This window comes from Sceloporus occidentalis, unplaced genomic scaffold (genome assembly GCF_023333645.1).
Source record: "Sceloporus occidentalis isolate IW3139 unplaced genomic scaffold, rSceOcc1.0.p SCAF_285, whole genome shotgun sequence".
Classification (NCBI taxonomy): domain Eukaryota; kingdom Metazoa; phylum Chordata; class Lepidosauria; order Squamata; family Phrynosomatidae; genus Sceloporus; species Sceloporus occidentalis.
Window position 1 is genome coordinate 280,193 of NW_028317265.1, and position 26,854 is coordinate 307,046.

General features: G+C 46.5%; 1 protein-coding gene across 1 annotated transcript in view; it reads left to right on the forward strand.

Moving 5' to 3' along the window:
• The window catches only part of LOC149275465 (xaa-Pro aminopeptidase 3-like), a 166,753-nt gene that overhangs the window by 22,157 nt on the left and 117,742 nt on the right, over positions 1-26,854 (forward strand). Inside the window, exons 5-6 of the mRNA XM_089504704.1 lie at positions 15,324-15,734; positions 19,814-20,016. Of these exons, the coding sequence (XP_089360830.1) occupies positions 15,324-15,734; positions 19,814-20,016 (614 nt within the window). The remainder of the gene's footprint in view (positions 1-15,323; positions 15,735-19,813; positions 20,017-26,854) is intronic.

Here is a 26,854-nt window from a genome sequence, read left to right on the forward strand (position 1 = left end):
TGTCAGCTCCACGAATAATCAAATAGGGATTAGTTTTAAGCTCCTGAAGCGCCAAACGTTGTGATTTGGTAAGATTTTTAATTGAGTTTTTTCTACTGGCGTCTAATTGCTTTAGATCCTTATACTGAAATGTGTCCATCGACGTAGTGCGGGAATTTATAGGATAAAAGAATGGATTAGAAGTTTTGAATCTGTCCTTAGTATCTTCAATAAATAAATCCATTTCTGGATATTGATCAGACTGTAGATCTATAAGGCTAAGTAATGGCACATTATCCACAAATGAAGAATGTAACGGAAGTTGACTAGATCCCACAATATTAATTTCACTTTGGATTGTTTTAGTAGAATCTGCAGTGTTAATGTGACTCAGAGAATTCTCCGTGAAAAAATGTTTTTTAATTGTCAGCGATCTAACAAATCGGTTAACATCCTGTAGGGTATTGTATAAGTTGAAGGATCGATCCGGAACAAAATGTAACCCTTTTCTCAAGACCTCCACTTGCTCATGCGTTAATATGTTAGCAGATAAATTGATAACAGATAAATCATTTATTTGTGTTGATACTGTTGGTATCGAGTGCGTCTGGTTCGACCACTTTCTATGTTTGCGTCCTGCGTTTTGTTCTAGCTGTTGATATTGCGTATGTTTTTTCTTTTGTGTTTTTTTTGGTAGGGCCAATCTCGTTTTTTGCAGCTCCTTGATGGTCATATTGCTGCATGGTGTTGGATTTGTGGCTGCGATCAGTGGTATCATCCTCTGATGCATCTGTGCAATAATCAGTTGTATCGGCATCTGAAGAACTAAAATTAACTGATTTTTTGATGGAACTGGGGCTATCTAGATTGGTTTTTTTGAGAATCGACCTTGGTCGTTTGCTTCTGTAACTCCTCTGCCATGTGTAAACTGAATTAGTCGCATAGTCCTTTAAATCTCTGTTAAATTTGTTTTTTTTTACCTGTTGTAATAATTTCCTCCAGATTTTCAAGATGTTTATTCATTTTGTTATGTAATTCCACTAGACTGGTTACACCCTCGTATTTACTGAGAGAAAGATTGATTTCACTTTTACTCTTCTCCAATTTCTTTAATTTGTTTTGTTCACGTTCTATTATAATGTTCATCAACTTAAAGGAGCATTCAGACAATGCATTATCCCAACGTATGGCGTATTTCTCTTCCAAGGGTGTGGTAGATTTTTTCTTAATTCTGAGTCCACGTGGAATCATAGCATTATCTATTAGCTACTCTATAAAAACTTTCATCAATTGTGATACAACGCATGTCATATATTTAGCAACATGTACTTCATGTAATGTACAATATGTCGGGTGCACTACCCGAAAGTTTAAAAGACGTATATATGAACACATACATGATTTAGGTACAGCTCTTTCTTCGCTACGATCCATGTCTGGTTTATCCAAACATTTCAGTGAAATACATAATGGTAACACAACAAATTTAGAAGTAATAGGCATAGAACGCGTTCACCCCCCTAAAAGGGGAGGTGATTGGTCCCGTGCTCTTCGCCTAAGGGAAGCTTTTTGGATTGTATGCCTTGACACGAGATTTCCTGTGGGCATGAATTATAGAAATGACCTAGCATATATTTATTAAACTTTATACATTATATTATTATTATTAAGTTGATTTTTTTCATTTGTTATACGTACTGGAATTATTATTTGGTGTAGAATTTCCATGTGTACCATGATTTGTATCAGTTGCACCCGCTCCCTTGATTTGCTTTTGATTTGATTTGTATCAATTGCACCTGCTCCCTTGATTTGGTTTGTCTTAATTGCACCCACTCCCTATGTTGACTAATTATGGGTTAACGAGGGGGCGTGAGCATAGATCAATCTCTAGACCAGACCTGGGCAAAGCACGGCCCGCGGGCCACATCCGGCCCGCTGAATAGCTCGGACCGGCCCGCAAAGAGTGTCCTGGTGACTCACCAATGAGTCCGGTGTCCCCCCCCCGCCCCGGTCACTTACCTTAAACTCCTGTGTTGGAAGCGTTTGTCTCGGGTGCCGGCGCTTTACGCTGGGCGCCGGCATATGACGTCAGACGCCGGCGATCAGCAGTGAAGCGCCGGCACCCGAGACAAACGCCTCACGCTTCCAACACAGGAGTTTAAGGTAAGTGACCGGGGCGGGGGGGGGAGATCCTGAGAAGGGGGGGTTAGGGAGTTAGAGGGGAGATACTGAGAAGGGGGGGTTAGGGAGTTAGAGGGGAGATACTGAGAAGGGGGGGTTAGGGAGTTAGAGGGGAGATACTGAGAAGGGGGGTTAGGGAGGGAGGTCTTACTGTGTGTGTGTGTCTTACTGTGTGTGTGTGTATCTTACTGTGTCTGTGTGTGTCTTACTGTGTTTGTGTGTGTGTGTCTTACTGTGTGTGTGTGTATCTTACTGTGTCTGTGTGTGTCTCACTGTGTCTGTGTGTCTTACTGTGTCTGTGTGTGTCTCACTGTGTCTGTGTGTCTCACTGTGTCTGTGTGTGTCTTACTGTGTCTGTGTGTGTCTCACTGTGTCTGTGTGTGTCTTACTGTGTCTGTGTGTGTCTCACTGTGTCTGTGTGTGTCTTACTGTGTCTGTGTGTGTCTTACTGTGTCTGTGTGTGTCTCACTGTGTCTGTGTGTGTCTCACTGTGTCTGTGTGTGTCTCACTGTGTCTGTGTGTGTCTTACTGTGTCTGTGTGTCTTACTGTGTCTGTGTGTGTCTCACTGTGTCTGTGTGTGTCTTACTGTGTCTGTGTGTGTCTTACTGTGTCTGTGTGTGTCTTACTGCGTGTGTCTTACTGTGTTCATAGCTTATTCAGTTATTGTAATAAATATTTTAGCCCATTTTTTAGCTCAAAATATTTTTTCCTTTTTTTTCTCCTCTAAAATCTAGGTGCGTCTTATCAGCAGGTGCGTCTTATAGAGCGAAAAATACGGTATGCACTCCGAAGCCTTGTTCATTTTGTTCACTTCTGTGCTGTGCTAATAGTTATTCAGGCCTTACTTATTCAAGCACCTCTACCAATGACGTAGGCTTGAATAACTTTATTAAACAGCACATAAGTTAACAAAATGGACAAGGCTTCGGAGTTTGTAGTTTGTAGAGGTCTGGCCCTCTAAAACCATTCCAATTTCTCATGTGGCCCCATGGGAAAATTAATTGCCCACCCCTGCTCTAGACAGTCATTTATATATAAGGTGCAGTAGCAGCAACATACTTTTAAGCCATGATTAAGAACCGTAAGGTTTGAAACGCGTTGGCGTATTTTTTCTCAATCACTTGAGCACATCTCTCTTTTTTTCTCTTTTTTTGTCTATCATGTTTTAACTGGTCTAATTAAATTTTGAATTTTTAACCCTTATTTGTGGAGCTGGATCTTCTATCGAAACTGTCATTTGGATTAACCGAGGATATGGCTCGGCCTTCTATCCTGTGCTCCCTGCAATTTGAAGCGTCTCTGCAAAACATCTAAATGGTGAGCTGGAGTTATCTTTGTTTTTTGTTACATTTTTCTCTAGATCCAGTTTTGTGTACCAGACCCCGGCGTGTTCCAGACGTACCTACCTGTCCAGCTGCTTCCTAGCCGCGTGCCCTGCCTGAGAGCTTCCTAGCCGCGTGCCCTGCCTGAGAGCTTCCTAGCCGCGTGCCCTGCCTGAGGGCTTTCCTAGCCGCGTGCCCTGCCTGAGGGCTTTCCTAGCCGCGTGCCCTGCCTGAGGGCTTTCCTAGCCGCGTGCCCTGCCTGAGGGCTTTCCTAGCCGCGTGCCCTGCCTGAGGGCTTTCCTAGCCGCGTGCCCTGCCTGAGGGCTTTCCTAGCCGCGTGCCCTGCCTGAGGGCTTTCCTAGCCGCGTGCCCTGCCTGAGGGCTTCCTAGCCGCGTGCCCTGCCTGAGGGCTTCCTAGCCGCGTGCCCTGCCTGAGGGCTTCCTAGCCGTCTGCCCTGCCAGTGGGCTTCCTAGCCGTCTGCCCTGCCAGTGGGCTTCAAGTTTCCTGCCTGTTTTTCTCCTGCTCTCTCCGAATACCTAAAGATGGCGCCTAAGAGAAAATCTATAGCTAAAGTAGCGCACAGCCCTGAACTGGACACATCAGCTGGCTTACAGCCATGTTCTGAACCTGCCCCTGCATTGAGACTCCTACCTGATCCGGCACCGAGTGACCTGACAATTACCCTTCCCAAGCCAGGCAAAACTACAGATAGATGTGACAATTTCAGACCTATTTCTTTATTAAACAATGATATTAAGATATATGCCAAATTATTAGCGAATAGACTCTCTTCAATACTCCTTTCTTCTACATTATGACCAGGTAGGATTTGTCAGACACCGACAGGCTAACGATAATAATAATTATTGACCTCTCCTGGGAGGCTTCACAACTGTCAGGTGAGGGGTGCGGAGCGTGGCGCAGGCACCACTATACAGAGTCCAGGAGCGTAGCACAAAGAGGGGCAAATCCAGGAGAATAGTCGAGGTCACGGTCCAAAGGTCAAGGCAGGCAGCAGACAGCATAAACGGAATACGAAAGCCAAAAAGGTCAGGATACCAAGGACACGAGTACTAGAGGTCGGGATAAGCAAGCACTTGAAGCTTAACAAAGAAGCACTGGTGTAGAGGTTTGGGGAGTTTATATAGGGGCAGGTAATTAGGCTCCCACCCCCTATCACCTGTACTCCTACCTCCCAGAGTGCCTGTCTCCCTCCCCCTTGCTACACCTGAGTGTAGGGAGACAGAGCTGGGTCTATCTCCTCCCCCTCCCTCTGGTGGCTGTGGGAGAGGGAGGTTGCATAAACGGGGTGAAGCCCCGCCCCCCTCCTCTCCGGGTGCGCGGCTCGTGCTCGGCACTTCGTGCCCGCAGACCGCGAGTCCGGGAGCGCGGCCTGCCACGAGGCAGTGCCGCGCCGTGATCGGGAGGTCCGCGGGCAGGATTAGACCTCCTGCCCGACGTCTCCCGCGACGCCGGACCCGATACTCTGGGTGGCGCACGGTCCGGGGACCGTGCGGCCACGTCGCGAGGAGGTCTGCCGGTGGGGATCGCGCTCCGAGGCGGCGGCCCCCGCAGCGAGGTAGGTGCTCCCGGCCGGGCCTGACATACCCCCCCTCGTACACGCGACCCCCGGGCGCGACGGGGAACAGGACGACCAGGATGGGAGCGATGGAAGGATCGGATCTTAGCAGGGGCGTGAACGTTGGCCAGGGGTTCCCATGACCGTTCCTCCGGGCCGTATCCCTTCCACAGAACCAGGTACTCAAAACGACCCCTGCGGATGCGGGAGTCAAGGATGCTCTCCACCTCGTATTCTTGGTCGTCGTCCACCAGAACCGGAGGAGGAGGAATGCTGCTTCCCCCAGCGTCCAGAGGAGGGACCCATCTCTTCACCAAGGAGACGTGGAACGTTGGGTGAATACCCCAGGAGTCAGGGAGCTTGAGCTTGACGGCAGCCGGACCGATCAAATCGGTGACGAGAAAGGGTCCTAGATAGGTGGGACCCAACTTCTTGGAGGGTGTCCGAGTGGGTGTGTATTTGGAGGAGAGCCACACCTTGTCGCCCACTTGAAGAGGGGCATGCGGCCGATGGTGTTTGTCGAATTGTTTCTTGTGGTGTTCTTGGGCTTTCTGCAGTGCAGCTCTGAGGACTGGGACGGTTTGTTGTAGTAGCTGGATACGGTCCCGGGCCGGAGGGACCCCCTCGGTGGATGGAAGGTCGAAGAGGAAGGACGGGTTGTACCCGTAAACCGCTTGAAAGGGAGACATCCCTATCGACCGTTGTAGGTGGTTGTTGTATGAGAACTCCGCCAATGGTAGCAAGGCGAGCCAATCGTCTTGAAGGTGCGAGACGTAGCAGCGCAAGTATTGTTCCAGTATTTGGTTCACCCGTTCCGTTTGGCCATTGGTACGGGGGTGATATGCGGAGGACAAACAGCGATGGACTCCCAAACCCTTGCAGAACGCTTTCCAGAATCGGGACGTGAACTGGGTCCCCCGGTCTGACAATACTGTGTGGGGAGTCCCATGTAGTCTGTATATGGCCTGCAAAAACAGGTCGGCCGTCTTGGCCGCCGTGGGTAATGCAGTGGTGGGGACGAAATGTGCCATCTTTGTGAGACGATCGACCACCACCATGACTGTGTTGTGGCCTTGTGAGGGTGGTAGGTCCACGATGAAATCCACGGTGATGTCTGTCCATGGTCGCTCGGGGATGGTGAGGGGTTGCAGGAGGCCTGCGGTTTTGGTGGTGGGTTTCTTGGATCGGGCGCACACTGAACATGAGTGGACGTACTGCTCGATGTCTTTTGACATAGTCAGCCACCAAAAGTATCGTCGGGCGAGGTCTCGGGTCTGACGGTGTCCTCCATGACCGGAGGAGGGAAGGTCATGGACTGCGCGGAGAACTGCGTGTCTCGCGAGGAGGGGTACATACACCAACCCGTCTTTCAGGAACAGGCCCTGAGAGGCCTTGCAAGACACTGTCTCTGGTTCGGAGTGGAGGGTTCGGCTGTGTCTACGGAGGTCATCCATGAGGGACGTCTGTATGCCCAAGAAGTGGGCTGACTGTAGGATCCCGTCTTGTGACGAGACTGGTTCCTCCACCGGGTCGTACAGTCTGGATAGGGCGTCGGCCTTGATGTTCTTTGTCCCGGGTCTGTAGGTGATATGGAGTTGAAAGCGAGTGAAAAACAGCGCCCATCGGGCTTGCCGAGGGCAGAGTCTCTTGGCTGTACGAAGATATTCCAAGTTGCGATGGTCGGTGAACACGGTAATGGGGTATTGTGCTCCCTCCAACAGGTGCCGCCACTCCTCCAAGGCCATCTTGATGGCGAGGAGTTCCCGGTCCCCCACGTTGTAGTTGCTCTCAGCCGGGGAGAGTCGTTTGGAGAAATATGAGACCGGATGGAGAAGGTCTTGGGCTCCGTGGCGCTGTGAGAGAACGGCCCCCACAGCGGACTCCGAGGCATCCACTTCCAACCAGTAGGCCTTCAGAGGATTTGGGAGCACGAGGATGGGGGCTGTGGTGAACTGCTGTTTCAGCATGTCAAACGCCTTTTGCGCGGGTAGTGTCCACCGAAACTTGGTATGTTTCTTGGTGAGACTGGTGATGGGGAGGACCAGGCGAGAGAACCCCTTGATAAACCGCCTGTAGAAGTTGGCGAAACCGATGAATCTTTGGACGGCCTTGACCGAGTTTGGGACAGGCCATTGCTGGATCGCCATCACCTTCCTGGGGTCCATCTCTATCTTCCCCGGGGTGATTATGAACCCCAGGAACTCCACCCTGGTGGTTTCGAAGGTGCACTTGGAGAGCTTGGCATAGAGGTGGTTCTGGTGGAGCCGAGTCAGCACCCGTGCCATGTGCTTTCGGTGTTCTGCTAGTGAGGATGAGTAGACGAGGATGTCGTCCAAATAGACCACAACACATGAGTCCAGCACGTCCCTGAACAAGTCGTTGAGGAACCGCTGAAAGGTGGCTGGTGAATTACAGAGACCAAACGGCATGACCCGGTACTCGTAATGTCCGTATCTGGTACGAAAAGCTGTCTTCCATTCGTCCCCCTTCCGGATGCGAACCAGGTTATAGGCGCCCAGTAGATCAAGCTTGGAGTACACTTGCGCCTCCCGTAGGCGGTCCATGAGTTCGGGAATCAGAGGCAGGGGATACTTGTTTTTGATGGTGATGTGGTTCAATTCCCTGTAATCGACACAAGGTCGGAGTCCTCCATCTTTTTTCCCTATGAAGAAGATCCCGGCGCCGGCCGGGGAAGTGGAAGGTCGGATGAAGCCTCTCCTCAGGTTGTCCTCGATGTACTCCTTGAGGATCTTGAGTTCGGGTTCCGAGAGGGGAAAGATACGACCGAACGGTATGGGAGCCCCCGGGAGGAGATCGATAGGACAGTCGTACGGTCTGTGTGGAGGAAGACGTTCAGCTTCCTTAGGGTCAAAAACGGAGGCAAAACCACGGTATGGGGCGGGTAGCATAGAAGCCCCAGCTGAAGGAGTCGACGAAGGCTCGATAAGGGAGAACGCAGCCCTCGCGATACAATGTTGCACACAAAAGGTCGAACAAAACGTGACTTTTCCTGACGACCACTTTATTGCTGGATCGTGTTTACAGAGCCAGGGAAGACCCAGGATGAGGGGGTACGTGGGAGTGTGGACAAGGTTGAGGACCACCGTCTCGTGATGTGACGTTCCGACGGTAAGGCGGAGAGGGATAGTCTCGGAGGTCACCGGCCCTGATGATATCGGTCTCCCGTCCACCAGCCGGACTTCGAGAGGTGGGTCCCTGAGACGTGTGGGGGTGTGAAGGCGATGGGCAAGGTCAGTGTCCAGAAAGCTTTCGCTGGCCCCGGAATCCAGGATGGCGCGTAGGGGTACGGACTTATCGCCCCACTGCAATAACACAGGAACGGAGAGGTGAGAGGCAGCCCCGTTGAGACATAAAGAGGTACGTAAAGACGTGGCCTTACCTCGAGGCGGTGCTAGGGGGCATACACGAACCAAGTGCCCCGGCTTCCCGCAATACATGCAGAGGTTCTCGTTCCTCCGTTTGGTTCTTTCGGCTGTCGACAGGGGTCCTCTTGCCACCCCGATTTGCATGGGTTCCACAGCATCATTGGAGGACGGACTCGGAGTCGCAGTTGGAGGACGGTTGGGGAAGCCTGGACGAGAGAGAGGAGGAGGACCCCGCTCTATGCGACGTTCCCGGAGACGGCGGTCCAATAGGGTGACTGCGTGAATCAGGGCATCCAGGGTGGCCGGGGGATCCACCCGGGCTAATTCATCCTTGAGGGACTCCGCCAACCCGAGGCGGAACTGGTGGAGCAGAGCAGGTTCGTTCCACCGGGTCTCTGTGGCCAGGCTCCGGAACTCCGAAACGTAGTCCTCCACCGGCTTGCGACCTTGCCGGAGGTTGTGGAGGCGGTTCTCAGCAGTCCCCCTTCTGTGGGGGTCTGCATATAAACCGTCCATGGCCTGGCGGAACAGTACCCAGGTCTCCAATGCAGGGTGTTGCGTGAGCAATAGGTGATGGGCCCAGATCATGGGGCCATTGGACAGGAGGGAGATAGCCGAACGCACCTTGACATAGTCCGTAGCATAAGTGCGAGGCTTTAAGGCAAACAACAGTTCACACGAGGACACGAACGCCTGATACTTGGTGCGGTCTCCGTCGAAGACAGCAGGCAACCGAACAGGGGGTTCAGGGAAGACTCCTGCCCCTTCCGCTAATGGTTCCCCCACGGGTCCGGGGAGAACCCCTTCAGGGGGTGGTTGGGGTAGGGCCCCTTGGACGACTTGGAACTGTTGGCGGAGCAGGAGCTGATTCTCCTGTAGGTCCATCATGTTTTGGGCCATAGCTGCCATCTGTTGGGTCAAGGTGTGGAGCGCATCAGCAGCGCCTGCAGGCTCCATAATGGCTTCTTTGTTTTGTCAGGTGAGGGGTGCGGAGCGTGGCGCAGGCACCACTATACAGAGTCCAGGAGCGTAGCACAAAGAGGGGCAAATCCAGGAGAATAGTCGAGGTCACGGTCCAAAGGTCAAGGCAGGCAGCAGACAGCATAAACGGAATACGAAAGCCAAAAAGGTCAGGATACCAAGGACACGAGTACTAGAGGTCGGGATAAGCAAGCACTTGAAGCTTAACAAAGAAGCACTGGTGTAGAGGTTTGGGGAGTTTATATAGGGGCAGGTAATTAGGCTCCCACCCCCTATCACCTGTACTCCTACCTCCCAGAGTGCCTGTCTCCCTCCCCCTTGCTACACCTGAGTGTAGGGAGACAGAGCTGGGTCTATCTCCTCCCCCTCCCTCTGGTGGCTGTGGGAGAGGGAGGTTGCATAAACGGGGTGAAGCCCCGCCCCCCTCCTCTCCGGGTGCGCGGCTCGTGCTCGGCACTTCGTGCCCGCAGACCGGGAGTCCGGGAGCGCGGCCTGCCACGAGGCAGTGCCGCGCCGTGATCGGGAGGTCCGCGGGCAGGATTAGACCTCCTGCCCGACGTCTCCCACGACGCCGGACCCGATACTCTGCGTGGCGCACGGTCCGGGGACCGTGCGGCCACGTCGCGAGGAGGTCTGCCGGTGGGGATCGCGCTCCGAGGCGGCGGCCCCCGCAGCGAGGTAGGTGCTCCCGGCCGGGCCTGACAACAACGCAAAACTCCATGCCTTTTCATTTCTTTCCATGCGGAAAAAGCCATTGATAGGCTTCATTTGCTCTTCCTTTCGTTGGTTCTTGACAAATTCGCTCCATTATGGCCCTTTACTCTTCTCCCTCTGCTTCTGTTCATTTTTCAGGTTTTATATCACCTCCGTTTATGATTTGAAATGGGACACGCCAGGGTTGCCCGCTTTCCCCCCTGTTGTATACACTAGCTCTTGAACCGTTAGCCCAACGCATACGCTCGGACCCACTGATGCACGGCTTCCCTCGCTCAGGCGCCCTATTTGCCGATGAGATTTTGGCGTCTATTACAAGCCCCTCTGTTGCCAGCACTGTTAGACCAATTCACTCGATACTCAGCAGTTTCTTATCCCAAACTTAACATACATAAAACGCAAGCTATGCATTTACACTTACCTGCTCACCTGTCCGCCTCACTTTAGGCCTCATATAATTTTGAATTGAGGCGAGACTACCTCTTTTATTTGGGGATCAAACTACCCAAGACCCTATCTAAATTGAACGATTTTAATGTTATTTCTCTATGGACACAAATACTAACCACAATCCAGAGATGGCGCTCGTTTGATTTTTCATGGCTCGGACGCATTGCATCGGTCAAAATGATGGTTCTCCCAAAATTGTTATACGTCTTTAGAGCAGTCCCGGTTGCTATTCCTTATAAATTCCTCTCACGTATACAACACACACTTAATGATTTTATCAATCTCAAAGGGTGGTCGAGGATTTCTAAACAGGCCTTCTTCTCTCCTAGATTTAAAGGAGGCCTAGGGGCCCTGGATATTATGGCCTACTACAAAGCCGCTATACTTTCGCAAGCGGACGCTTTTCATTACCAAGATGAGATCCCCCGCTGGGCCATACTAGAAAACTCCTACCTACGCCCTTACTCGGCCTCTCAGCTCTTATGGCTCCCCCACACGCTATCATCCTCCTCTCCCTGCTCTCCTGCCCACCACACTCTGTACACCCCCTCTCTACACCGTATCACTAGGGCTACTCCGCTCAGCTCCTTAGAATTGTTAATCCCGAGTTTACAGCTAAATTCATGGGACTCCGTTTCTCCCCTATGACTTGGTGATCTGTTTCTCCGCCGCTCTTTACGTCCCTTCTCTGACTTATGTTCCGCCTTTTCACTGCCACCACGAGACTTTTACAAATATTTATAAATCAGACACTTACTACAATCTAACTCTTCCTCTTTAACTATTGATATTTTCTCTTCGCACCCATTTATTACATTATGCTCTGCAATTGCTCCTCGAAAGGGCATGATTTCTGTGTGCTACGCTTTTCTCCTTTCTGATCTTTGGGAGAACAAACTCCCTTACATGTTGGCATGGGAAAAAGAGCTGGCCACTTTATTTCCACTTGAATTATGGCTTGAGTCTGAGGAAGCTATGAGAGGTGTAACACATTGCACCAATCATATTGAATTACAAAAAAAGATAACATGTATGTGGTATCTTACGCCAAAACGCTTGTCACATATGTTTCCCTCTTGCTCCTCCCTTTGCTGGAAAGGGTGCCATTCTGAGGGTACGATGCTACATGTTTGGTGGTTGTGTCCACCTATATTTGCAGTGTGGAAAAAGGTGTTTCATTTCCTCGAGTCCTCTCTTGGGGTTAACCTTCCTCTCTCCCCACAGCTCGCACTTTTACACATGTTCCCTGACCACTTTCCCGCCCCTGTTAGGAAGCGTGTCATACATTTCTTTCTACATTGCTTTCAAACTACTCATTGCCCGCCATTGGAAATCGACAGAGATTCTTCGCCTGACATCTATACGTCATCACCTAGAACGCATCCACATTTTAGAGAAACTTTCTTTTCAGAACGAACAACTAATGCCTCAATATGACAAGATTTGGTCTCCGTGGCCTCAGCTTTGTGAGGGGGCGTTTTGGGAGGGTTGCTCTTAGCTCTTAGGATGGTGTGTCGTGCCCAGTTTTCTGTTTTCCCCCTTTTTTTTTTTATATATATATTGCGCATTGCATTGTATATTGATTGTTCGCTCCTTGATATTTCTTCATATGTGACACTGTTCTGTATACATTGATACATGTACATGTTCGTATTGTACTTAAGCTGTTATGCTTGACGCATACCACTCCCAGACTTTGCGGTTATTATACTTTACTATTTCCTCGTTGATGTCTCTCTCCATGATTGTCTTCAACGTTCTATCCACCCTGTTATGCTACGAGTCATGTTACGGCTTTCGCCGATTCAAGTTTGTTATATCTCATGTGCTCACCGACATCAATACTGTTTATACTATGTGTACGGCCACCTCTGTAGACTGTTGTACATTTCCTACCTGATGTCCTGAATATTTGTACATGCCTGATTTGACTGTTGTGTGTGTGTGTGTGTGTATATATATGTGTGTGTGTATATATATATATGTATGTGTGTGCGTAGATATATGTGTGTGTGCGTAGATATATGTGTGTGTGCGTAGATATATATTTTATACTACAATCCTATATATATATTTTATATATATATATATTTTAAAGAGCTAATATGAGTTTAAAATGACTCTATGGATGATCATTATGTCCGCAAGGGAGACAGGCAAGGCTATACTGGCCTATATATAACACTATGGAATTATCCATTGTCTTTTAATTTTTCTATCAAATGTGGTGTTGTTGTTGACTTTTGTAAACAGTTGTAGAATATTTAACCCCTTCGCGACCTTTGCCGGTTCAGGACCGTCATGACAAGAAGGTCACTAAATGACCTTTGACGGTCCTGAACCGTCAAAAAGTTAAATAAGCTTAGAAAGTGATCAAGGATCACTTTCTTCGCTTAAACGGCCTTGCTGCAATGCCTCGATGTCGAGGCATTCAGCAAGGCCGAGATCGGCATCGGGGGCCATGTCTGGCCCCTCCCCGGGGCGTCAACAGCCGCCATACATTGTATGGCGGCGGACGCCCGTTTTAAAAGCGTTTAGGAGGCGATCAACGATCGCCTCCTAAACTTAAATGGTGTCGCTGGAATGCCTCGATCAGGAGGCATCCAGCGACACCAAACACTTACCTTTAGGTGGGCTGTGACCGCTCCGGAGAGCGGTCACAGCCGCAGCTGCCGGTGATCTTCGCCATCAAGTAAGATGGCCGCCGCTCTGTAAAAAAAACAAACAAGAAAAAGTTTGCTAGAGGGTCTCCAGACCCTCTAGAGAACTGGCTCCACTTGCTGGTTGAATACAGGTACTGCATTCAACCATGCAAGTCAATGGAGCCCAGCTTTCTAATCACTATGTGATTAGTAAAATATTCAAAAAAAAAATAAAAAAAAAAAAAAATGGAAAAAAAAAAAATGTGCTAACATTTAAAAATAATTATGCAGTGATGTCACTAGATGAACCATCCAGTACCAGCAAAATGTGTAAAAAAAATATAAAAAAAGTATTAAAAAAATAAAAAAAATAAAAAAATAAAGTTTATTATTTTGAGCAAGTGCTAAAATTTCTCAAAAATCTCAAAGAGTTAAAATAAAAGCACTTCAAATACCCAAGGGGTGTCTAATATATAAAAAAAATGGCTGATGGGGTAAATTGGAGTGGCCTAGCTCACAGATAGGGCATAGGTACAGACTGACCAAAATGGAGAAAAAAAGCGCACTTCCCAAATGTGGCATTTTAAATCTGAAACAACCCGACAAACCCATGCATGTGGGGTATCGCTGTACTCAGGAGATGTTCCTGAACACACATTGGGGTGTTGTTTGATAGTGACATATACCAGAACCTGTATATCTATAACTAAAGTACAATTTGTGTGGAAAAAAAATAAAAAAAAATTACTATTACAAAGTTTGACAAAGTGTAGTTCTATAATTGGTGCATGGAAAGGGTTAAAATAACAGCATTCGGAATACCCTGGGGTGTCTAGTTTTCCAAAATATATGGTTTGAATGGGTTAAATTGAGTTAACCGGCTTCAAAGATATTCCAAAGAGGAGATGGAGGCAGAATGACCAAATGACCACCTGAATTACGCATGCCCCAAAAGTAGCCTTTTACCAGCCAAACAATCTGACAAACCCATGCATGTGGGGTATCGCTGTACTCAGGAGATGTTGCTGAACACATATTGGGGGGTTGTTTGACAGTGACATATACCAGAACCTGTATATCTGTAACTAAAGTACAATTTGTGTGGAAAAAAAAATAAAAAAAATTACTATTACAAAGTTTGACAAAGTGTAGTTGTATAATTGGTGCATGGAAAGGGTTAAAATAACAGCATTTGGAATACCCTGGGGTGTCTAGTTTTCAAAAATATATGGTTTAAATGGGTTAAATTGAGTTAACCGGCTTCAAAGATGTTCCAAAGAGGAGATGGAGGCAGACTGACCAGATTTGTTAAAAAAGATTTGGAAATCATAAAATGCTGCTTGTACTTATTGCCCTATAACGTACAAAAAACAGCAAAAAAACATAAAAACATTGGGTATCTCTAAACTCAGGACAAGTAGTAGAATCTATTTAGCTAGTTTTTTTACTTGCTTTTTTAGGTGAGTAAAAGATTTTTCAAATAAAAGTCATAAAATGTCTTTTTTTTCAATTTTTCACCATGTTTTTTTTATTTTTTTTATAGTAAATAAGATGATACGATCAAAATAATGGTATCTGAAGAAAGCCCATCTTGTCCTGAAAAAAACAACATATAACTTATGTGGGTACACTAAATGGGTGAGGAGAAAATTACACCTGAACACAAGCACCACAAAAGTGTCAAAACAGCCTCGGTCCCACAGGGTAGAAAACGAAAAATGAGCCCGGTCCTTAAGGGGTTAATAGTCTTTGCAAATTTCTGACGTTGTTTACCATTAATAACAAATGTGTGTCTCCCACACCGTAAACCATTACGCTTCTTTTTCCAGAACAAAACACCATCTTCTATTTCGTTTATTATCATATACTGGTTAGACTTTCATAGACTTCCTCCCAATACTTTTGTGCTACATAGACAAAGGTTTTGCAACAACTGAAAAATCCTTAACGCTCCTAGATCAAATGCCTATCTAAAAACAAAACACGTATACACACAAAAGCAGGTTGTCAGAAATAAGCACACATACAAAACACGCATTACAATGAGAACCGTGTCACACTTGCCCTGTCATGTTTCTCCGCAGGTGAAGTCACTCCAGGGTTAACGCAGAGGGAATATTCACTTCGTCGTCACAAGCTGATGTCCCTTATACAGAAAGAGTCGGAGGTTCTGGGTGATGGCAGAGACCATGTTGTTGTTTTCCTGTCAAACCCTACAGTTTATATGACAAATGACATTCCTTTTCCCTTCCATCAGCACAATGATTTTCTCTACTTCTGTGGATTTCTTGAACCTGATAGTATCCTCCTCCTTCAGAACCACCCTGGCAAAAGCCTTCCTTCACACACGGCAACTCTTTATGTCCCACGCAAAGACCCTAGTCGTGAACTTTGGGATGGGCCACAATCCGGAGCAGATGGAGCGGCTGCTCTTACTGGCGTTGATGAAGCTTTCACACTGGAAGAATTCAGACATGTCTTGCCCAACATTTATGGTATGGAATCTTTTTTTTTTTTTATTTTTTTTTCTATAGTAATTTGTTTTATCTAAAATATCAGAATAACTACCACATTAAAGACCTTATGACAAAAATGTTGGCAATCTCACTTGACTCGAAGAAAAAGTGACTGGAATAAAATGCATACAAAAACATATTCACAGAATGTTTCATGCTCGATTATAAGACGAGGTTATTTCAGAGCAAATGCTCTGAAAAATACCCCTCGTCTTATATGGGTCGTTTTATAATCAAACCTCAAATAGGTCTGACTATGAGACTAAGATCCAGATCCCCCGCAATGCTGCAGGGGACCTGGTTTTTTTGGGGGGGTGTTAAATGGGGGGCATAAGGCATTTTTTTAACCCCCTTAATGTCACTCTGCCTCCAGAAATGCCTTTTAACCCTATATACGCCACTCTGCCTCCAGAAATGCCTTTTAACCTTCTATACGCCACTTTGCCTCCTGAAATGCCTTATACCTCCCTATATGCCACTCTGCCCCATAATATGCCTTTTAACCCCCTAAATGCCAGAGTGGCATGTAGGGGTATAAGGCATTTCTGGAGGCAAAGTGGCACATAGGGGGTCAAAAGGCATATCATGGGACACAGTGGCATTTAGAGGGTTAAAAGGCATATCATGTGGCACAGTGGCATATAGGGGGTTTAAGGCATTTATGGGGCAGAGTGACAAGCCTGGGGGCAGATGTGCATAACTGGGGGGCAGGTTGGAAAATAAAAGGAATTAAAAACAAAATATTTTTCTCAATCCTAGCTTTTATTAAAAAAAAAATAGTTTACATGAATTAACATTTACTGGTAAAACTTTTTTCCTATAGGGTCGTCTTAGATTCAGGCTTTTTCTTTTTTTACTTAATTAATATTCAGATTTTGGGGGGGTCGTCTTATAATCGAGCAAATACGGTATATATGTGTGTGTGTATATCAATATGTGTATATAAATATATGACCTCCCCCGGGTTAGCCCCCCCATATTAAATTTTTTTACAAAAGATCATGGCATTTGTTAGATCATTGTTAGATCAGGTTTGATCAACTGTTTTTTTCGTTAGATCTACTCTAAAATAGGCAATATTAACAATCTTTTTCAGGGGGGGCTAACCCGTAGCCAGCCCCCCCTCAACAAAAATTTCAACAAAATGTTACTGATTATGATAGCTCTACGTTAGATCAGGTTTGATCAGACAAAATTTTTGTTAGATCTAGTCTAATTACTGAGATATTGCATATTTAATGAGGGGGGGCTGGCCCCCCCTCAACTGAAATTTGGATTTTTTTTAATGGATCTTGGTAGATATTCGTTAGATCAGGTTAGATCAACAGTTTTTTTCGTTAGATCTACCACGCAGGAGGCGGTATTCACAATCCTATTTTGTGTGCGGGGGATGGGTACACATACGGTCTGGCCCCCCCTCAACTGAAATTTGGATTTTTTTTAATGGATCTTGGTAGATATTCGTTAGATCAGGTTAGATCAACTGGTTTTTTCGTTAGATCTACCACGCAGGAGGCGGTATTCACAATCCTATTTTATGTGCGGGGGGATGGGTATACATACGGGCTGGCCCCCCCTCAACTGAAATTTGGAAAAACAATTATGGATTTTGGTAGATATTCGTTAGATCTGGTTAGATCAACAGTTTGTTTCGGTTGGAGGGACAACCCATATGTATTCCCATCCCCCCGCACACTATATAGGATTGTCAATACCCCCTCTTGTGTGATAGATCTAACAAAAAAAACAGTTGATCTAACCGGATCTAATGAATATCTACCAAAATACATGAAAAAAATTCCAAATTTCAGTTGAGGGGGGGCCAACCCGTATGTATACCCACCCCCCGCACAAAAAATAGGATTGTGAATACCGCCTCCTGCGTGGTAGATCTAACGAAAAAAACTATTGATCTTACCAGATCTAAAGAATATCTACCAAAATCCATTAAACAAATTCCAAATTTCAGTTGAGGGGGGGCCAACCCGTATGTATTGCCATCCCCCGCACACAAAATAGGATTGTGAATACAGCCTACTGGGTGACAGATCTAACGAAACAAACTGTTGATCTAACCAGATCTAACGAATATCTACCAAAATCCATAATTTTTTTTCCAAATTTCAGTTAAGGGGGGGCCAGCCCGTATGTATACCCATCCCCTGCACATAAAATAGGATTGTAATTACCGCCTCCTGTGTGATAGATCTAACGAAAAAAACAGTTGATCTAACCGGATCTAACGAATATCTACCAAAATCCATTAAAAAAAATCCAAATTTCAGTTGGGGGGGCCAACTCGTATGTATACCCATCCCCCGTACACAAAATAGGATTGTGAATACCGCCTCCTGCGTGGTAGATCTAACGAAAAAAAACTGTTGATCTAACCTGATCTAACGAATATCTACCAAGATCCATTAAAAAAAATCCAAATTTCAGTTGAGGGGGGGCCAGCCCCTATGTATACCCATCCCCCGCACACAAAATAGGATTGTGAATATCGCCTCCTGTGTGATAGATCTAACGAAAAAAACAGTTGATCTAACCTGATCTAACGAATATCTACCAAGATCCATTAAAAAAAATCCAAATTTCAGTTGAGGGGGGGCCAGACCGTATGTGTACCCATCCCCCGCACACAAAATAGGATTGTGAATACCGCCTCCTGCGTGGTAGATCTAACGAAAAAAACAGTTGATCTAACCTGATCTAACGAATATCTACCAAGATCCATTAAAAAAAATCCAAATTTCAGTTGAGGGGGGGCCAGACCGTATGTGTACCCATCCCCCGCACACAAAATAGGATTGTGAATACCGCCTCCTGCGTGGTAGATCTAACGAAAAAAACTGTTGATCTAACCTGATCTAACGAATATCTACCAAGATCCATTAAAAAAAATCAAAATTTCAGTTGAGGGGGGGCCAGCCCCTATGTATAACCCATTACCCGCACACAAAATAGGATTGTGAATATCGCCTCCTGTGTGATAGATCTAACGAAAAAAACTGTTGATCTAACCTGATCTAACGAATATCTACCAAGATCCATTAAAAAAAATCCAAATTTCAGTTGAGGGGGGGCCAGACCGTATGTGTACCCATCCCCCGCGCACAAAATAGGATTGTGAATACCGCCTCCTGCGTGGTAGATCTAACGAAAAAAACAGTTGATCTAACCTGATCTAATGAATATCTACCAAGATCCATTAAAAAAAATCAAAATTTCAGTTGAGGGGGGGCCAGACCGTATGTGTACCCATCCCCCGCACACAAAATAGGATTGTGAATACCGCCTCCTGCGTGGTAGATCTAACGTAAAAAACTGTTGATCTAACCTGATCTAACGAATATCTACCAAGATCCATTAAAAAAAATCCAAATTTCAGTTGAGGGGGGGCCAGCCCCCCCTCATTAAATATGCAATATCTCAGTAATTAGACTAGATCTAACAAAAATTTTGTCTGATCAAACCTGATCTAACGTAGAGCTATCATAATCAGTAACATTTTGTTGAAATTTTTGTTGAGGGGGGGCTGGCTACGGGTTAGCCCCCCCTGAAAAAGATTGTTAATATTGCCTATTTTAGAGTAGATCTAACGAAAAAAACAGTTGATCAAACCTGATCTAACAATGATCTAACAAATGCCATGATCTTTTGTAAAAAAATTTAATATGGGGGGGGCTAACCCGGGGGAGGTAAATATATGTGTGCTTAGAAAACTAGCCATGGTTGTTAAACCAACACTGATTTCTCCAATATAGTCTGATGTTTTACAATCATGGGATCACATAGCAGCATTGAGACACAAAGTATGTGATCACATTTCAAGAAATCCTGCTAACACAATTTAGCAGAATTTAATTGCATAGGAAGACCATTAAAGTCTATCACTAGCATTAGCAGGGCCTGAATAAAATATAATTTGTATGATGGTAATTAAAAAAAAAAAAAAAAAAAAAATGATTTTCTTTTTGACTATATTGATATTTAACCTAAGATTTAATCTAGATTGATGTTAGCTAATAATTTTGTCTGTTTTGCTTTTAAACCAGATGAAGGAGTGACACTGTGGTATGACAGTGTTAGACCAGCACACCCAAGCCTGCATGCCAAGTACCTTCAACCACTCATTGAATCCATAAGCCCAACTAAAAAGAAGATAAAACCTACACAAAATCTTGTACAACAACTTCGACTTATAAAAACTCAAGCTGAATTGGAGCTCATGAAGAAAGCAGGAAGTATCTCCTCCTATGTAAGACATTTTAACATAGTAGTGGGCAATTCGAAAATTGTCTTGCTTTTTCTAAACTAGACTTCTGTTTTCTGTAAGGGATTTTGTTTGTGTTCTTATACAAAGAGCTTAGCAGCAACTAAGGTGCAACCACAGCACCAGCACTGTGATCACCAATATAGTTTTCTGTTGACATGTGATCATTGTGATAACCATGATTTGCTGATTGCAGTATTCTGTTTGTTTTATGCTGATGAGAAGAGATTTTTTTTCTTCTACTTAGTGGTGTAATCTATTTTATTTTATTATGGGTAAAAAAGAATAAGTTAGAGGCTATGGCAATGGCTGTATTTGTGGACGGAGTCTGGGGAACTACTTAACCCCTACCGCTCACCCTCAGGTGTGATGCGTTGAGTCGGAGTCACGCTTTTCCTGAGTAGCAGCCTGAAGTTTTGGCGGGCGGCCAAGTACTCAGTCAGCTGTGTTAGCGTTGTTCCGGTATCCTACAAGTTGCTTCGCTCAATACCTCTTTCAGCTACCAGGTACTCTTTGTCGGCTTGGCTGTTGGTTTAGTGTTAGAATGGCTTTTAACCCTTGGTGCTCCAACTTCCGCTACCGATCCAAATTACTTGCTTTACGTGGGAAGTATGTGTCACCGCTGGTCCTGAGGGGTTGTGTACTTTGGCACATATATGTGCATAGATATTTTATGTTGTATTAGGTTCCTGGGGGGGCTTGTAATATTTTACGGTTTCCATTGTTGTCCGTTATAAGCCTTGGTAGTTGATCTGCTTGTACCTTACATAGCCTACCGTGGCTTCATATTGATTTACTATCACGCGCGCAAGTTCTATACTAAAACCTTCCATTGTAGTCAGGGTAGGCGAGCTCCAATTGTTCCAGACGTATCAGGCCTACGGGTCCATAAGGGCTGAGACTTCGTTTTTTAATTGACTGGCGTTCAGTCTACTCGCCTGTACTGTATACATCGCACATACAATACTCATAACATTCTTACTCGTCCACTTGTACCAAACTAAGCCGAGGTTATTATTAGCCTGTTCTCGCCACAGGCATCCTCCGCCTTTGTCTGACACGTCTTTCAGACTTGTATGCCTAGACTCTCCATTTTAATTGATCCATCCAGTCCACATGGATCGGGTCAGCGTACCGGGCCCTCGCACGTACATTTCCCCTAGGTAGCTACATGTCTAGCTTGTTACCGTACGGTTGTGGGGGTCCCACCTCGTTCTAGACTCACATCTCGCATAGCACTTCCTCCCCCTTCTCCGCTACTGTGTTTTCTTATAGTGACCGCAGTTTAACCATTTGTTTTCTCCCAGTCGTCATGTCTAACGTCTCGGACCTTCAAGATTTGGACCGGGGTAGCAATCAGTCCTTCAGGGCCTAGACTATTCCCAAGCTTGCAGCGGAGTTACAGAAACTGGGGATAGTTTACCCAGCCACAGCTAGGAAGGCTGAACTATTCAGACATTTGTTTCCCACTACGACACAAGCCTCAACTTCGGAGGCTGTGTCTCTGCAGTCCGTTAATACCTCGCTAGTCCAGATTCATGAAGTGTTGAATTCTCTCTCTCTACTTCTATGCTTCAACAATGTACGGAAGCTTTGGAAATGAACACCAGTAGTCGTATACTGGCTGCCCATGTCGCACAGCCTGGTCCTAGCCAACAGCCGGCAGCCCCTCCTCCTTTAGGTACGGGCCCCACTAACCCTGCCGTCACCCCGGCTCATTTTGTGTCGGCTAGTATTAGGAGGGATATCATGGAAGGCAAAGATATTAACCTTGCTTCTCTTTTGATCACCACGCATGATGTCACCGACAATAAGTCATATGCTTACGGGGATGTGTCGGTGGTTCTTAAGTCTAAGGATCTCAGGTTGAACAGGAAACTCTATCCCAGAGTTTGTGCTGGCGTTTAGTCTATTTAGGGATATAATCTGCTCGGTGCACCCGGACAGGAGAGAAGAACTGGACCTCTATTTGTACAATGTGGTAGATCTGGGTTACAAGTACGGGGGTGCATGTTTTTATGACCATCACCGTTCCTTTTCGGCCAAAGCGGTGGCGGCTCCCTCCCAGTTCCAGTGCACTGCTAATTGGGCTGTGCTTGATATGGAGCAGTTTTGTAGACACTTTGCCGGGATTAAGGCCCCGCTTTGCTCCAGTTGCCAGTCTTCGGCTCACACCACCAACTGGTGTCCTACAGCTGCTCTGGTAGCTTCTACCAGCTTGGATAGGGGAGGGGAGCAGCTTCAGCCATCCTCTTCAGCGACACCACAGGTGGATAAGTTGGGCAGGCCCATTCGTTATTTAGGGAAGGCTCAGATTTGCAATCATTTTAACCTTGCAGTATGCAATTATGTGCAGTGTCGGTTGCTTCATGTGTGTTTCATTTGCTATAGGGCGCACCCTAAAACTGCCTGTACTATTAAGCAGCACAGCTGACTGAGCTGGGTCAATGTGGACCAATTAGCTATGTATCTGCAGGGTCACCCATCTCAGCAGCTATGGGCTTTTTTAATCACAGGTTTCACTTCAGGTTTTCATATGGGTCTTATCGCCCTTCCCCAGTCCTCGTTTGAAGGGCATAATCTCCTCTCCGCAGGGGCAAACCCCCGGGTCGTGTCAGAGTTGCTTCACACAGAATTAGATAAAGGGTTGATTTATACAGCCTTTCAAGGAGCCTCCCTTTCATGTTTGGAGGATTAACCCCATTGGCGTCGTTCGAGGTAAATTCTCCAATAAGTCATATGCTTGCGGGGATGTGTCAGTGGTTCTTAAGTCTTAAGGATTTATGACTTGTCGGCGCCTCATTCTTCCTATGTCCCCAGCATTCATTGATTCCTTCCGAGGGGTTTTCTTTAAACACTCTAAGACATTGACATGTTGACATGGCCATTCAAAGTATTTTGCACGCAGGTATGGGTGCTTGGCTGTCTAAAGCAGACATTTGTGATGCGTTCAAACTTCCCCCTATTTTACCCGCACTATGGCAGTGGCATGGAGTCAGGTGGGTGGGGCAATATTTCTTTGCAGTCAAACTTACATTTGGGTGTAAAGCAGTCCCTGGCTTTTCGATTCCTTCGAACAAGCTCTAAATTGGATTCTGACGCATCAGGTTCACTGTCATAAGGTCATCCACTATCTGAATGACTTTCTTTTGATCGAGCCTCCTGAGCGTCTGCCCCAGGACCTCCACAGACTCAGGTCCGTGTTTCAGGATATTAATGTCCCGTTAGCCTCTCATAAGGTGGAGGGACCAGATAGGATAATTATGTTCCTAGGGATTACGTTGGACAGGCTTTTGTCTTTACTACCCTTAGCGCCGGTTGATAGCGCTATCATTACTTTAGATGTAGCAGCACAGGCAGATCTTGTTATGTGGGATGTATTTTTATGTAACTGGAACGGTGTGTCCTTTCATCCCATGATTTGCCTCATGTCCTCTCTGATGCCGCAGCCTCACGTGGCTTTGCAGCTATCTTTGGTAATCACTGGATGGCAGGCCCTTGGACTTCTGAGATTCTTCAGAGACATGCTTTCTCTGACACTTCGGCTCTGTTCGAAGTATGTCCTATAGTCGCCGCTGCTTTAGTATGGGGTCATTTATGGTCAGGTAGGACATTTTTCATACAGATAATCAGGCCACGGCTCTTATCCTCAATAAAGGTCGGCCTAAGTCACCGCCGGTCATGTCTTTTTTTGCGTAGGTTCGTGTGGTTATCTCTGTATCGTAATTTTCATTTCCTGGGCGCTCCCTTACCAGGAGCGTTAAACTCGGCGGCCGATACCCTCTCCCGAGCTAACTTCCGTATGTTCTTTTTACAGAATCCAGCAGCAGACCCCTTACCCATGCCTGCACCGCACTTCTGCCAGCTCACCATGGATTAAAAGTGCATATGGACAACGCCCTTGCCCTTATCGACAGCTCCCTGTCCCATAATACTAGAAAGGCTTATACCACTGCCTGGAATACCTTTGCTAGACACTCTAGTGACACGCGGTATATACTAGCCTTCATATCTTATTGTCACACGGACCTTAACCTGTCCTATAGTACCATTAGACTGTATCTGGTAGGGATACAGCACTTTAGGTCTATATCCGACCCCGACATTTCTTCGTTGTTTGCTTCTAGGCCAATCAAAGCAGCGCTGAAGAAACTACAACGCCCATCGCGCATGAGGTTGCCTGTTTCTGGTACCCTGGTTTAAGGTATGGCTTCCTAGCTCAGCAGTCCTCCGTTTGGGGTACTGCAGAACTTGGTGCTCAGGGCTGCAATATTTTTGGCCTTTTATGGTTTCCTGCGGCCCATCGAGTTTTCTTACTCTGGCAGTCAGTCCCTCGTGCTGCGGAAAAACGATTTAACCAGACAGCCGCAGGGTTACCACTTGCATTTGCGACATTGCAAGACACATCAGACAGGACCAGGCGTGTTCATTAGGATTTTTTCTAAACAGAATCAATGGTGTCCAGTGGCAATTCTGGACTTACTGTCATCCGATTTAGCGGACAAACCAACAGATAGTCCTCTGCTTCCTTTCCCGATTAGACCCCTTACCACCATACAGTTTATTACGCATGTACGTATCCTATTGGCTAATTTAGGTTGCGACCCTAAGAGTTTTACCCATTATAATTAGGACTTCTAATCATATTTACACCGTTGTAGTTTCATAATTTACCTCCAAGAGACGCTCTGGTCTAAGAAATAACTTAAGACCATTACATATACGTTTGGAATTTATCCTTGGTCTCCCATATCTCTATACGTTACCTCCTAGGTAGTAAATCAGGTTTTGGTAGTCACCCATATCTCAAGACGTTGCCTCCTAGGTAGTAAATACGGTTTTGGTGGTCTTACAATGTATCCCCCATTCCCATTTACATTCCTAAAGATATGCAGTGTGTGGCTTTCTCATGGAAGAAAAGGTAATATATTCTGAAGCAGCTATATACATGAATGCTTCTTCGTTCTCAATTATAGAGAGAACAAAGACAGAAAGAGAGAATCATTATATGATTAAGGAAACAAAAAATGGTTCTGACTCCATTTCATGTTCATATAAAATACATATATATGGAATACCTGTTTTCCATCATAAAATATCTGACAAGGCATATCAAGAGTTGTTTGACCGTGTTCAACAGTATGCCCCAGTGACCATGGATTTTGTGGATTTTATGGAGTGGTCATCTAAGGATGTTGACCCAGGAGGGGTGGATGGGACTGCAGTCTCCACCCCAGAGCTATGTGACACCGCAACCGGATCCTTAGATTGTGGATTTAATTGATTTTACATCTGAGGATGTTGGTCCAGGAGGGGATACAATTGCCTGCTGCCTTCCCTGTTCCCTGACCCTGACCACAGCAACATTGTGAGGTCCAACCAGGCAGCCCCAGAGACTGTGGTAGTGGATGGGACTGCGTCTCTACACCTGGGTCCCTGGAATGTTGGGCAGTTGGCCCTGATATCCACTCCCCAGCAGAAGCGCTGGCATCAGGGCAGAGTGCGGATGGTCTCTGCCCACCGATTCCCCTTGTTCCAGAGTCTGACCGCGATACCCACTCAGAACGCCTGCAGAGATACTGGCAACAGGAGAGAGGCAGGACTACCCCTCTCTATCAGCACTGGAGGTCCCCACAAACCCCATAGAAGATCTTCCTCCAGATAAGAGCGCAGCTAGCCTCTGCCCTCCCTCACCAGATGTCCCTCCACCAGAGTACGGTACAAAAGCTGGCTCAGATCCTCAACCCTGGATTGAAGGGGCCCTTACCACCCTGTCGTCGCCCCAGCGGCTGAGAAATTTCCAGAAAGAAGGTGCAGTTGGCCATTCTCTTAAGCGGCAGTTATATTTTTCTGGAGAGGCAGATGAGTACTGCTCTTTCAGGGGCAGATTGTTTGAGGCACCAGTTTTGGGAGGGCATTGATGGGCCAAATGAACTGACTGACTACGGAGTCAACCCGTTTGGGGTCTCCTCCTGGTTCGATCCCATTCGGAAGAGGGAGAAATGGGGCCACTATCACTGGGGCCACTGGAGAGGCCCGAGAGCCAGCCTCCTCCCTACCGACTATGGGCCCTGACTTTGTAAAGACCAGGGAGTGACAGCCATTGTTTCAGTTTAATGTCATACTCTTCTCCCACACCCCATGGTGCACAACTATGTTGTATAAGCCAGCCCCCCCCTCCAGTTCCTCCACTACAGACATTTACCCCAGTCAAGCCATCCCTGGAACTGATTTTGGCCAGTAATAGATAATGGAGGTTGGTACCCCATTTTATTGCTAATCCCTTTACTGACCCTGTTGTCTCTGGGAGGCAGATTAAGGGGGCGGTTTGTATCCCAGTATCTTGATTTATGTTAATGTGTGCTTTGCTGGCTATATCCAGCCATGTGTGTGAAAAATAAAGCAGTCTTCATTTTGTTTATACCCTACACTGAGTCTCATGCGCCTTTAGCCTGGGACAACACACTCTTTCCCCGGTTTCCCAGTCAACGGAGGTAGTTGGTGTGACTATCCAGCTCCGTGACAATTTGTATGCCGAACCAAAATTGAAAACTAGTGTCACTGTCACGTCCTCGGGTCCTGTTAGCCGCGGGCGGGGGTCTGCTCGCAGGTCACGGGGACCCGATACTTCTCCCTCCGGACCCGTGGTCGGCGAGCGGACTACCGCTCGCGGCGCACGGGCACCCGAGGGACGTACACTTTTTCTCCGTTTCGGCGGCGAAAGTAATATTAAAACCCACACACAGGATTTTAACAAACAGATTCCTTTTATATGTAATTTTAGTTTTAATAGTCACCGTGTCAAAAATATTTTTAAAAGACA